The sequence below is a fragment of the Ascaphus truei genome, chromosome 1, assembly GCF_040206685.1.
Source record: "Ascaphus truei isolate aAscTru1 chromosome 1, aAscTru1.hap1, whole genome shotgun sequence".
NCBI classification, from domain to species: Eukaryota; Metazoa; Chordata; class Amphibia; order Anura; family Ascaphidae; genus Ascaphus; species Ascaphus truei.
In genome coordinates, this window is record NC_134483.1 from 395141557 (window position 1) to 395155527 (window position 13971).

The following is a 13971-nucleotide window of genomic DNA, read 5'->3' on the forward strand; positions in this document are numbered from 1 at the left end:
TGTAATGGATCGTGTTATAACGGAGTTGAGGTGTGTGTGTGTGTGTGTGTGTGTGTGTGTGTGTGTGTGTGTGTGTGCGCACACATATATACACACACACACACACACACACACACACACACACACACACACACACATATATACAGAAGAGTGACCTAGGCGCAAATAAGACAGGGAAGAGAAGAAACACAAAAGGAATCATAGGGCAGTATATCTGGTTATAAACAGACTATATGATGGTAAGAGATGCGCTTACACAGGTAAGTTAGTTCAAAGCCTGTAATCCTCTATGGGACTCACGAACACAGCTACTGAAGCTCCTCTCCTTGGCCTCTGGATCTCAGGAGTACTTATCCACGGGAGCTCAGCAGCGGCTGCAGCAGTCACAGATGGTCTCTGGAAGCCCACTCGTCTCTATGGATGGATCTCACAAGGGGGGGGTAGGGAGGGAATTAAGGGAGGGACAATATATGTGTAAAACCTTTTTAATCTAAAAATAACTCACTGTAAAAACAGGTAATCAACTCACATTCTGTGAGTGAATTTCGGGCAGTAGAGAGTGATTAGCGAGTCTCTCACACTCGTGTATAGAAGCGCCGATTACCAGTCCTCTTCGCGTAGGGCCAGCATTTTTTTGGAGCAGAAAGAGAGACACGCCGAGGCACCAAGCAGAGAGACATTCTCAAGGAGCTACGGCGGTGATTCCCTGCACTGACAGATACCAATTCCCGCGAGAGCCGAGCCGCGTCATACCACGTGACACGGACGTGACCGTGAACGCGAAGAGGACTGGGAATCGGTGCTTCTGTACACGAGTGTGAGAGACTCGCTAATCACTCTCTACTGCCCGAAATTCACTCACAGAATGTGAGTTGATTACCTGTTTTTACAGTGAGTTATTTTTAGATTGAAAAGGTTTTACACATATATTGTCCCTCCCTTTATTCCCTCCCTACCCCACCCCCCCCTTGTGAGATCCATCCATAGAGACGAGTGGCTTCCAGAGACCATCTGTGACTGCTGCAGCCGCTGCTGAGCTCCCGTGGATAAGTACTCCTGAGATCCAGAGGCCAAGGAGAGGAGCTGCAGTAGCTGTGTTAGTGAGTCCCATAGAGGATTACAGGCTTTGAACTAACTTACCTGTGTAAGTGCATCTCTTACCATCATATAGTCTGTTTATAACCAGATATACTGCCCTATGATTCCTTTTTGTGTTTCTTCTCTTCCCTGTCTTATTTGCGCCTAGGTCACTCTTCTGCAAATCTTCAAGGCGGCGATTGTGGAGCCGCAGACCTAATCTGGCTGCAGTTTGTAGGGATAGTTGTATTCCAGGGTATGTACCTCATTTAAAATTGTATTGGCCTAATAGGTGGTGTGTATATTTTCCTCCGCTTAAACATACTGTTAAGATCTGCGCTGTATGTTTCTTGTCTATTTATATATATATATATACATATACACACACACACATACATATATAGCTCAACTCCGTTATCACAAGATCCATTACAACGCGAATCCGCTTATATGCATTGTGTCTGTCTGTCTGTCTGTCTGTCTGTCTGTCTAAGGCTCCTTAACCAGGCAGACCATTTAGTACAGAGAATCCAAAGTACACGCAGCAAGGAAGAGACAGCACACTTGGTACTAATGAAAAAATTGTATTGAATAGCAGGCACAATCACCGACGTTTCGGTCCTAGGGACAGGACTTTTATCAAGGGAGTGCTCACCACGCAATGACCACCACCACCTATATATACCCATAACCATCTAACAGTGACAAACAATTAACTAAAACCAAAAGTACACCCACCTGTGTAACTGCAGCCATCTCCGTCGAAGATGCGATGATGTCATCACCACGCATCTATCACACGCGTGGTCAGCAGTGAGGAGCATCGTAGGTAACCAAGGGAACCCCCCTTAACCATAAACAACCTCTCCTGCGCATGAGTGGCGCTCAAATCCCGGCTGCATAGCAGTGAAGGACATAATAAAGGAGAGGGGGGGGGGGGCTCCTCGACGGAGATGGCTGCAGTCACACAGGTGGGTGTACTTTTGGTTTTAGTTAATTGTTTGTCACTGTTAGATGGTTATGGGTATATATAGGTGGTGGTGGTCATTGCGTGGTGAGCACTCCCTTGATAAAGGTCCTGTCCCTAGGACCGAAACGTCGGTGATTGTGCCTGCTATTCAATACGATTTTTTCATTATTACCAAGTGTGCTGTCTCTTCCTTGCTGCGTGTACTTTGGATTCTGTGGACTGTATGGTCTGCCTGGTAAGGAGCCTTTGCTTATACTTGTCTATATGGGACTAGCACCTGTCTTCGTCTTTATTTGTGTGCCATCTGCTCTGTTACATATATATATATATATATATATATATATATATATATATATATAGTGTATTACACATATATAATAATTTCTAGTAACATTATGTGGCTTTGTTTCAAATGGTAATTTGTTCTGCAAAATAAATGTAAAAGGTCTTGATCTTGTAACTTCCCTAGGAGCTGCCTTCGGTTGAAGAGGTGTCAATAATTCTACCTGAAGATGTTGAATTGAAGCCATTTGGAATTGTCTCCAGCATTATTGAACAACTAGGTATGCAAAACAAATGTGTTTTTTTTTTTTTTGGTAGTGATTTGTTAATATGCTATATGACCATAGATTGTTCTTACATCAAAAAAACAATGCTTGAAATGCAAGCAAATACTGTCAATTACTTGAAGGGGTATCCCGATGTTATTGGGTCAATTTTTTTGACAAAATTTTATTTTATTTTATTCTGGCTGTATGTCACTCTAAAACTTTCCTATATCTTTTACTGGGGTCCATAGGTCGTGGGCAGCATTTTTCATATCTAAAATGTCACATAGTTCTAATAATTACATTTGTGAACATTCAGGAAAAATATTTTGCTCCATGGGTAAAAAGTAAATACAGGGAGAATGACTTTCTGCATGTTAATAGCTAACTGTGCTTTGTGCAATAACCCTAATATAGGTAGATATGTAGGCAGCTCTTATCTATAGTTTGTTTTTCAATTTGAGACCAATATTTCACAGATCTTGAAAGAGTAAATGTCAAGTTGCGTGTGTCTTTTGTGAACAGTTTTTGTTCATTGTGGTAACCTATAGTAAACTTCCAGCGCCCACCTCTGAGATACTGTATCGGCAAAGCCTTGGCACTATATAAAGCAATGTGGCATATTTTGTAGGAGAACTCCTCTTGTTTGGACTTATCGGGGTCAGAAGCTGCCTATGCACATTCATAGCTGCAATGAGTTTAGTCCCAAAGACCCTGCTAATGGTTAAATCTCACTTCAAATGAGGTGATGCAAGTGGAAATGTATGAGCTATGAATAAAAGTTTTGCATGCTGAAAAAGCATTTTCAAAAGAAATAAAGCTATCCCTGCTGAAGAGACGTATACCATGTGGTTATGTAACATCTGTTCAACCTTATACCTTGTTCCCTAGCAACAGTGTTCACATAAGAGGATCAATTGAAACTTCAACACCTTCACAATGACAGTTACAATACATGATCTGATCATTTTTAGTACACATTAATTGATGGAGCTTGCAAATATTATTTTATCTAGACACCAATTGTCAGCACTAAATAAGATTTTGATACAATGCAAAATGCTCCTACATGTACTGGTTGCTGTGATTTTCAAATGGTAATTGCAGCTTGTAATTATCACTCGGCCACAATGGCCATTTTATATTTGTTAAGCATAGTGGAGTCTTGCATTGCTTCAATATCTGATTCATTTTATATCGAACTGATGACAGTGAACCTACAATTTAGGGTTAACCTAAAATGCTTGATTTTTGCTGTTCTTTTCATGTTGTTGGAAACATGTTCTATTTATGTGTTTGTATTCCACTAGAGTGGTCAAATGGCTTTAGATTGATGTTCGTTACAGCTTACAGTACCTGGGAAGAGCAAGTTTCTGAACAAGTTGTGGTTGCGCATGCACAACTTGTAATATGTTTTTTGTTGTTTTTTTTTTTTTAAGGCTTATTTTACGTGCCACCTTTTTAGTGATATGTAAACTTGTTCCATTCTAGCACAATTCATCTTGGTTCTAAAAGGGAGCCCACTGTGATTACAAATATTTTGCATGTTCAAACATATTACATCCTGTTCACCATGGCAGTGGGCACCGTAGGGTTTACTGTATCCCCAGCTGAGTAGGACAGGGCATTGATTTATTGCAGGTAGGCCATAAAAGGCCCTTCCCACTACCTGCAGATAGTCTTTTTCCTGTCCTACAGCTAGAAGTAGAGTTTTATTTTTTTAAGAGGACTCGCCGAACTGTAATTGTTGCAGTCAAGCCAGGGGTTTCTCAGCCTCTCTTCCGTTCAACATTACATGGGTGGAAGCAAGACGGAGGCCCGTGCGACTGGACAGAACCGCGGATGCGTCATTGAACGTGGCGGGCAGACAGCAGGGCTGTAGAGCAGATTGGAGGCTCAGATAATATTTACAGCAGAGCCATCTGAGAACGCAGCGGAGTGGGGGGAGACAGACCGCAAGACGTCCCATGTAAGTGCATAGCACAAGCATGTTCGAACGCGCGCGAGCTACTTTCCCACAGAGCTGTGTAAAGTTATCCTAGAAGCAGCCGCAGCATGGAATACTCAGCAGACAGGAGAAATTGGCTGCAAGAAGCTGAAAATTTTGGAAGCCAGCATGGAAGCTGGAAGAAGTAAAGGATCGCTTACAAAAACTAGGCTAGTCCTTATTTAGTAGAGAAGAAAAGAGAGTTGATATCATGGAACTGAGAAATATTTTTTCTCCTTAGTGCTATGGTTATACAACCGGAAGAAGGAACTTTTAAGGGGGTGGTTGAGTCCCTGCATCAAAAGAAGAAAGCTGCTAAAAAAATAAAATAAGTGGTGTGCAGCATGTGAAAAACCAGCATTCGAAGCCAAGAAGCTTTGTGCAGACTGCCTTATAGCAGCAGACACAAATGAACAAATTAATACTTTCCTATCATGGATGAAAGATACAGAAAAGCAGAGTGTAGAGTTTGCGGTGCAACAAGCAGTGAAACCAGCACAAAAGAGAGCAAGGTCTCAGATCAGCCTGGATATAGTGAGAGGCTCCTCATCAGACGAATCGGAGATGATAGATCACCAAGTGTTGGAAGGGGAGTGTGATTCATCAGAGCAAGAAATGCATGCTGAAGAATCAGAATTTTATTTCGAAATGGTGGATCCTCTTATAAAGGCAATGAGAGAAACATTGAAATTAGAGGATACAGAAGAAGTTACTCATAAATCAGATTATTTGGGACATGGCAGAAAAACCCAGATGTTTTCCAATTCATCAAGTAATCAAAGATATGATGCAAATGGAATTGTCACAGCCGGATAGAAAACTAAATATTCCCAGAAAGTTTAACAGGATGTATCCTTTTGTACAAGAAGAGGTAACATACTGGGAAGTCAATCCTAAAATTGATGCAGCAATTTCCAGAATTTCAAGAAAAACAACCATACCAGTCATAGATGCAGCATCACTCAAAGATGTAATGGATAGGAAGATGGATAGTGTTTTGAAGAAAGCAGATACAGCATGCAAGCAGACGATAGCAACAACGTCAGTATCAAGAGCAATGCGGATATGGATTGCTAATATAGAAGAAGCATTGGAAAAAGGAGTCAGAACTTCTATTCTAAAAGCATTGTCAGAAATCAAATGGGCAGCCGACTACGTAGCTGAAGCGTCGCTGGATGCGGTAAGGCTGCGCTTATACAGCCGGCGACGCAACCAATGACGTTGTTGTATTTGGACGTTTAGGCGACGTCGCTGGATGATGTCATAAATGGGGAGGGCAGAGGCACGGAGAAGCTCCCGATTGGCCGCAAGGGGAGACCATCGCCGAAAAAAAATCAAATATCAGTGACTACCAGATTTCTGGTAGCACAGTCACTCCGTCACTTTGTCGCCATCGCATGCACTATAAGAGCATGCGACGGCGACAAAGCATTTGTTTTGCTGCAACGCGACGTCGCCGGCACTATACGCACAGCCTAATACTGCCAGCCAAATCAATGGCCTAAACAGTAACAGCAAGAAGAGCGCTATGGCTCAGACACTGGATGGCAGACACAGCATCCAAAAACAGTTGATGTAATTTGCCCTTTTGAAGGAGAATTTCTATGTTGGAATAAATTAGATGCAATTATAACCAAAGCGTCAGGAGGAAAAAGCACATTTTTACCACAAAGTAGAAAAGCACATTTTTACCACAAAGTATGGTCTCTACATACCATCAGACGGAAAGAACACAGTATAGGGAAGCAAGTACATATCATCCTGTAAGACCGTTCTCAAGACAGACGTCATGGAGAGGTGGACCAAATAAGATTTTTCATGACGCCAGAGAGAGAGCGTCGTTTCCCAAAGGGAAATTCTCATGAAGGTCAAGGGGTCAAGTGGCTTCCAGTTGGGGGAAGACTGATCCAATTCAAAGCAGCGTGGACTCGATCAATAAAAGACAGATGTGTATTACAGATCCTTTCTTTTGGATACCACCTCGAGTTAAAGAACATTCCAAGAAGGGATATATTCTTAGACAAAGCATACACAGACAAAATAGATAATAAAACAAACGAGTTTTATCCTGAAAGAGCAAACGTAATAAAGGTTCCTCAAAGACAGAGGAGAACAGGCATCTATTCCAAGTTCTTTTTGGTGGAAAAAGCATCAGGAGGTTGCAGGGCAGCATTGGATCTAAGAACTGTAAATACCTACTTACAGGTAAAAGTTCAAAATGTTTTCACTAAACATCATCCAAGAAGTAAAACCAAACGATTGGATGATATCAATAGATCTAAAAGATGCCTATTTACACATCCCTATAGCAAAGAGACATCAAAAATTCCTCAGATTTGCAATAAATCAGGAAGACTACCAATATACGGCGCTGCCGTTTGGACTGGCAACATCACTCAGAACGTTTACAAAGGTATTAGCTCCATTTATAGCAGAATTAAGAAAAAGGGGCGTACAAATTTATCCATATCTAGACGATAGTCACAAAAACAAGCAAAACTGCTACAAACCAGAAACATAGTGGTGTCCTTTCTAGAACATGACTGGATCGTAAACATAGTTAAAAGCCAACTAGTATCAACACAGTCTTTAAAATTCTTGCGAGTAGAATTTCACACGGCAGAAGGAGAATTTCGATTACCCTACTCAAGGGTCCAAGACATTGCAGTCCAAACAAGAACGCTCTGAACAGCAAACATCTCTTCAGCAGCAGACTGTATGAGACTCCTGGGAAAATTTACATCAACACTAAATGTAGTAAAACGGGCAGGTCTACACATGAGACCATTACAACACAAATGTTTACAGCAGTGGAACAGAGATTCCAAGGATGTAAAACATGAAATATACATGTACCCACACACAAAGAAAGAACTAAGATGGTGGGGAAATGCCCAAAACCTATTAAAAGGGCATATGTTACACCAGGTACAATGGGTATCGATCACTACAGATGCAAGCAGTGCAGGTTGGGGAACCCTGATGGGAGACCAACCTGTACAAGGTACTTGGACAACCAAAGAACAGCAGTTACCATCAAACATGCTGGAACTCAAGTCAGTGCAGAAAGCACTAGAAACATTCCAAAACCAGGTAAAGGATGGAAATATACAAATAAAATCCGACAACAGGGCCGTGGTAAAATATATAGCCAAGCAAGGAGGAACTAGGAGCAAAAAACTGATGAAACAAACATCAGAGATTCTATCATTGGCAGAAGGCTATGTTACAGATATACCAGCCATACATATACCAGGTGGGGAGAAGCTTGTGGGGAGCGCAGGTATCACCACATGTGGGGAAAAAATCTATATATGGTGTAGTGTGTTTAAACAGATTCAGCAATCAAAAACACTAAATCACGATTGGGGACTCACACTCTCCCAGTGAAAGATAGGCGGTGGATACAACAATGCAGACCCAGTCAGTGGATGATAACAGGAATCGGCAGCATATTCCCTCGATGTGAAAAGATAACACACTTAGTGCAACATTGCATGTACCAGTTAAATGTTTATCCAGGCAAAATTATTGCACTTACATTAGGCACTATGTGTTTAGACACATAACAAAATCGATGCGCAGCTCGTTCATGCCACCAGCCCTGCTCCCGAGGTTGCGTCGCGTCACTTCCGGTCGGTCGGTCGGTCCGTGACGTCACTTCCGGTTGCGATCGATCGCAATGATGAAATCACCGGGTGGAGGGGTAGATGATGGATAACGTCTCAAGCTGCTGCAAGTTCAACTCTACGCGTTTCGCTGGCTTAGCAGCTTCGTCAGGAGTTCAATCTGTAGCGTTACACTTCATAATCTATAAATATACCTCCAATAGGTTCTGATTGGATGGTGGGATAATTCACCACTTGCTATTGGTTAAAGTGATCACTGGTGATTGGCTGATGGGCGGGACAACAAATACGTCCTAACTAGCAATATAATGCAATATATATAAAAACAATGTCTTTAATAATCTAAAATCTTTAAACAAAAATACATATAAATAACATCAAAATTCTAACTTTTACTAACTAATACATACAGAAGCGAACTAATTAATATTATATATAAACAGATAATAATGATATAAAATATTTGATAGCTATATACCAAGGGTAACTGTCTGTGTGCTGTTGTAAAATACTCCACATAACATATGTATAAGGGGATAAAAATGGAATGATGCAGGAGGAAAAAGGGGAGTAAAAGAAGGGCAAAAAATACAAAATTAGTATATATATTAATACAAAATTCAAATTCTCATATAAAAGCTTAATAAATATATCTAAAAGTGTACGCATATTTATACATATATACTCATGTTTATAATTTTTAATGTTTTTTTGTGGTGTGCACATGAGTATATATGTATAAATATGCGTACACTTTTAGATATATTTATTAAGCTTTTATATGAGAATTCGAATTTTGTATTAATATATATACTAATTTTGTATTTTTTGCCCTTCTTTTACTCCCCCTTTTCCTCCTGCATCATTCCATTTTTATCCCCTTGTTATTATTCACAGTTTTTTGTTCCTTTATTAGAAGCGCCTCACATTTTTTTTTCATATATACAGTATACACCAGGGCCAGAAATTATTACAGTAGATTTTCTCAGTCGCAACCTAATTCACCCGGGAGAATGGTCATTAGACAACCAAGTATTCTGCAAATTGGTAAAACATTGGGTGCAACCAGAAATAGATTGATTGCTACACATCAAAACAGAAAGCTGGGAAATTATTGTGCAAGGCACTTCCATACCAGTGCAAGGCACACAGATGCCCTCAGTTTCAAGTGGCAGTTCAAAATGGGATATATTCCCCACCCCCCAATTAATCTCATTTCAAAGATGAGGAAGATAAAGACCGATCAAGCAGAAGTGATACTGGTGGTACCATATTGGTCAAAGAGACCATGGTTTGCCCATCTCAAAACATGGCAATAGACACACCGTGGCATCTACCAAATATCCGGGGACTGATGCAACAAGGACCAGTATATCACCCAGAGCCCAAACAATTGGCCTTGGTGGCTCGGAGATTGAGTGGAAAGTTTTAAGAGAAAAGGGATGTTCATATAGAACAATAAAGACCCTGTTGGAAGCTAGAAAGGAATAAACATCAATGGTATACTACCAAATTTGGTTATGCTTCAGAGACTGGTGTGTTAAGCAAAAATATCACGTAGGAAATTAGAAACAAGTTCTAAATAACAGTGCTCAGTATGGTGGAGACATATATAATTCCAATAAAGTCTTAATGGAGACACATAGTGATGTGTTTGGGAAGTTGAATGATGCCAAGTGAGGTATTAGACCCAGCGCAAAAACATATAGAGTGAGAGTTCATTTAGCAATGACTGTCCATAAAGTGGAAACATATATAACAGCATAAATATGTAGCAATCCGGTGTTGTACTCCACTAGACAGAATGTCTCAACAATAGCGCTGATACTGATCAACTTCTCCCCACTTTGTGATGGGGGAGAGATAATACTCACATACGGCAGCTTTCCATAGTTGCGTGCATCACGCCAGTCAGTCGTAGCAGAAGGATAATCCAGAGATTAAAGCGGAGCACAGATTTGAAAAAGGGCGTTTGCCTGAAACGCGTAAGAGTGTGTATTCTTGTTCCCCGTGACTGTTTATTTTTTTTAACCTATCTCATTGGTGCTGGCCCCATCCTTGCAGCTGTGCTCCGCTTTAATCTCTGGATTATCCTTCTGTTAAGCAAAAATAGAAGTTTTTTTCCTCAAAATACTATGACACTAGTAGAATTCCTACAAGAAGGGTTTGATAGAGGACTCTGCCTCCGTTCATTGAAGGTGCAAGTTTCTGCGTTGTCAGCACTGTTGGAGAAGAATCTAGCAACTGAAAAACGCGTTATTTGTTTTTTTTTTGCATGAGGTTAAGACCGTAAATCTAGAATAGAGTGCCAGCATGGTACCTATCACTAGTACTGGATGTCTCACAATGCAGCCGTTCAAACCTATAGATCAAATACCCTTGAAGTTATCATGGAAGGTTGCGTTTCTTATAGCTATTGCATCAGCAAGGAGTGAGAATTACAAGCCTTATCTTGTAAAGAACCGTTTCTAGTCATTCACCAAGATAAAGCAGTGATGCAGCCAATGTACCATTTCTTGGTAGTTTCTCAATTTCATATAAACCAAGAAATTGTAATGCCGAAAACCAGGTAATAAGGACGAAAGATTGCATAATCTTCCCGTAGTGAGGTGCTTGAAAACCAATATCGAGAGGGTGCAGGACATAAGAATGTCAGGCTGTTTATCATTCCAGAAGAACCCAGGACGGGGCAAGCAGCATCCAAAGCAACAATATCCAAATAGATTGTTTTCGTACGAGTTTCTGATACATGATACAAAGGACAAAATCTGTCGTTGAACTTAAAGGCACACAACGAGAGCAATGACCACTTCGTGGACATTCAAGACACAAGCATCACCGGCACAAATCTGCAAAGCGGCAGTATGGTTTTAATTCAACACATTGATGAAATATTACAGATTGGACATTCAGGCTTCAGCTGACGCAAGCTTTGGTCAAAAAGTACTACAGTCTGTAATAAAATTAAGTGGAAGACTGTAAGAAATAAAGTGGTTGAAATGGATATATTGACATTTTGTTTTTTTTCTTTTACCTCTTTAAATAATACTGCAAGGTATGTCCCTACGGTGCCCACTGCCATGGTGAACAGGAAGGAGAAAATGTAACCAACTTACATAATTTAATTTTCCTGGAACCATGGCAGTGGGCACATACCTTCCCTAGGTATGCCTAATATATACCAGTTGTATTTTTCAGCAATGGGAGAATCCAAAGACTATCTGCAGGTAGTGGGAGGGGCCTTTTATGGCCTACCTGTAAGAATTCAATTTCCTGTCCTCAGCTGGGTATAGTTAACTCTAAGGTGCCCACTGCCATGGTTCCAGGAAAATAAAATTATGGTAATTTGGATACATTTTCTCCTTTCTCAGTTGTAGCATTGTTGGCTTGTGCTTTGCATGTACTTTCAGGAATAAAGTTTATAAATTCTAATTATCACTGTGCTATAGAAACAACCTGCAAATAATATGAATAGTGTTTTATTTCTTATGGCACTAAATTTGCAGCCCAGTCACTGAGCGTTTTCTTGGTATGGTACTGGTCTTTTTACACCCTAGCCTGCTTTCTCACAAGGTTAAAAAGTTTAACATGTTAGTTTGACTAAATTGTAGCAATTTAATCGTTAATTGTTAATCAATGTGTTGCGTTAAAGCCAGCGCATTATTTAACAGTAGTGCTATTGAAAACAATGTTTGAGATGTTAAACGGTTTAATTTGTTAACTCGTGTCAAATCTGCACATTAACCACTGCATTGCAAACCAGCCCGTAACTTCGAGTTGGAAAGGGAGCCCCGACGGGCATTTCACATGTACCCATTTCTTGTGATTTGCTTAAAGTACAACAGAATAAAATAACATTTGCTGTGTAATGCAAAACCTTTTTTGTTTAATTTTTTTTCTTCAGTAATTATTGAATCCTTGAAAGACATTCCTCCACTAAATGAAGAAAGCGTAATTTTTAAAGATGATCGACACGCTGTTGGGAAGGTATGTGGACTCGCATTGCTGCGTTTTACGCTTGGCAACAGAATACGTGTATTATTTTCTACTTGGGATATGCAAGCCAACCAGTCTTAATGGACCTATTTTCAGCTATTTGCCAGGATATTTACTAGGTTTGTTAGTGGTATTACCTCCTTGTTTTTAAAGGGGTTTTAAATGGTCATATCCATTAGGAAGCCACAACCGCTTCCTATTGTCCTTAGTTTTGTCTGCCACCCCCCCCCCCCTGTGGGAAGTGTAAACACAATAATTCAGGTGGGATGGGGCCCAAAAAATGGTTCGGGTATCCGATAATTCTGTGTGTGTGTATATACTGCTCAATTAACCATTTATAGTCCTACAATCAAATTCACCTATTTCCTAATGTGAATTAAATGTATCAGCCTCAGCAGAATGTTAAATATCCATTTAATTAAAGTAATGTTTATATTTTTATTTGTATTAACTTTATGGGGCTATTTCACCACCCTATTTGTGCAGAGAAAAATCAAAATGGGCATGCAGAGCACAGGTGTTAAATCGTAAGCCAACCTACTTTGGTATTAAATCTGGCCTGTTAGTTAAAGCTATTTTTACATAAGTCTTTTGAGGTGAAGGTAAGCAGTGTGTTTCACTACTGTTTTTTGCCTACTGGATGAACCGCAATTACAGATGTTCAAAGTGTTCCTTTAACTGCTTAAGTAGTGATTGGAGACGCCATTTTTTCCTCCTAGCTGAATATTATGCTGTTTTTGCTGCTGGCTTTTGTTTAGTAGAACAGCAGCTCACATAATGTCTTCTCCTACTACAGTGGGTTAACAGGTGTTCAACAGAGAGGGGGTCCCTGCTCATCCTTTTAGTTAATTTACTTACTAGAGTGGTGCTATCAGCGAGACAAACAGTATATGCAATACAGAAGAGAGAAAGGAATCCTATCGGTGCACACTCCTACTAATATATGAAAAATAAATACATTTGAATGAAATTGAACACCACCACAAAAAAGCGGGCGATTTAAAAAACCTAATCTGAGCGCTAATGAGTCTACTGACGAGACAAACTCAAATGAGGGTATGTAATATAGCTTAAGTACACACTAATTAGCCATGATGTCATTAGGTAAATCTGGTAACGAAGGGTTAACTGGTGAAATAATAGTGCACTGGTGCTTGTAGTATACCCTTAACAGACACAAAGATCCTTTCCTAAGTTTCTATTATGTTAGTATTCTAACTGAAACCTAGGTTGTCCCTATGTGATATGCAGCACATTAAATCTAGTTTGCTTAGCACATTATTTCTCTTATTGTGGTGTAACCGTGGTCAGTCAATCTTCGAAAACTCCTTGTGTTTGAAAAGGGCTGAGACGGACACTAGAGCCTCCTTTGCTCCACAGTATATGTCCTTTGAGAAAATATAGGAGATAGGAGATCTAATTGAAACCTAAATGGCCCTTACACAAGTTATGGCACAGCAGGAGTTGTTGACTCAGCACAGTCTTTGATATATTAACAGGTTTTGCCAGACACACCATCATTTTTGCTTCAATTTCACACAAAGTACTTTTTTAATTTACTTTCTTCTCCCTTTTCCAGCTTGATTAACTTATATACCGTAGTATATCATGCTTCTACATCTTAAGACACAAAGAAAACATGTCCTCTTAAACATGGCAACACCCTGATAAAGGTCCTGCTTTAGGAACTGAAATGTTGGACTGTTAATGTTAATACACTGATTTTGCACTTACAAGCGATGTGCTGCGTCTTTTTCTGTATGT

General features: G+C 40.1%; 1 protein-coding gene across 1 annotated transcript in view; it reads left to right on the plus strand.

Annotated features, from left to right (window-relative positions):
* NAF1 (nuclear assembly factor 1 ribonucleoprotein) overlaps window positions 1-13971 on the plus strand; it is a 104342-nt gene that overhangs the window by 34580 nt on the left and 55791 nt on the right. Inside the window, exons 4-5 of the mRNA XM_075612278.1 lie at window positions 2517-2610; window positions 12116-12198. Of these exons, the coding sequence (XP_075468393.1) occupies window positions 2517-2610; window positions 12116-12198 (177 nt within the window). The remainder of the gene's footprint in view (window positions 1-2516; window positions 2611-12115; window positions 12199-13971) is intronic.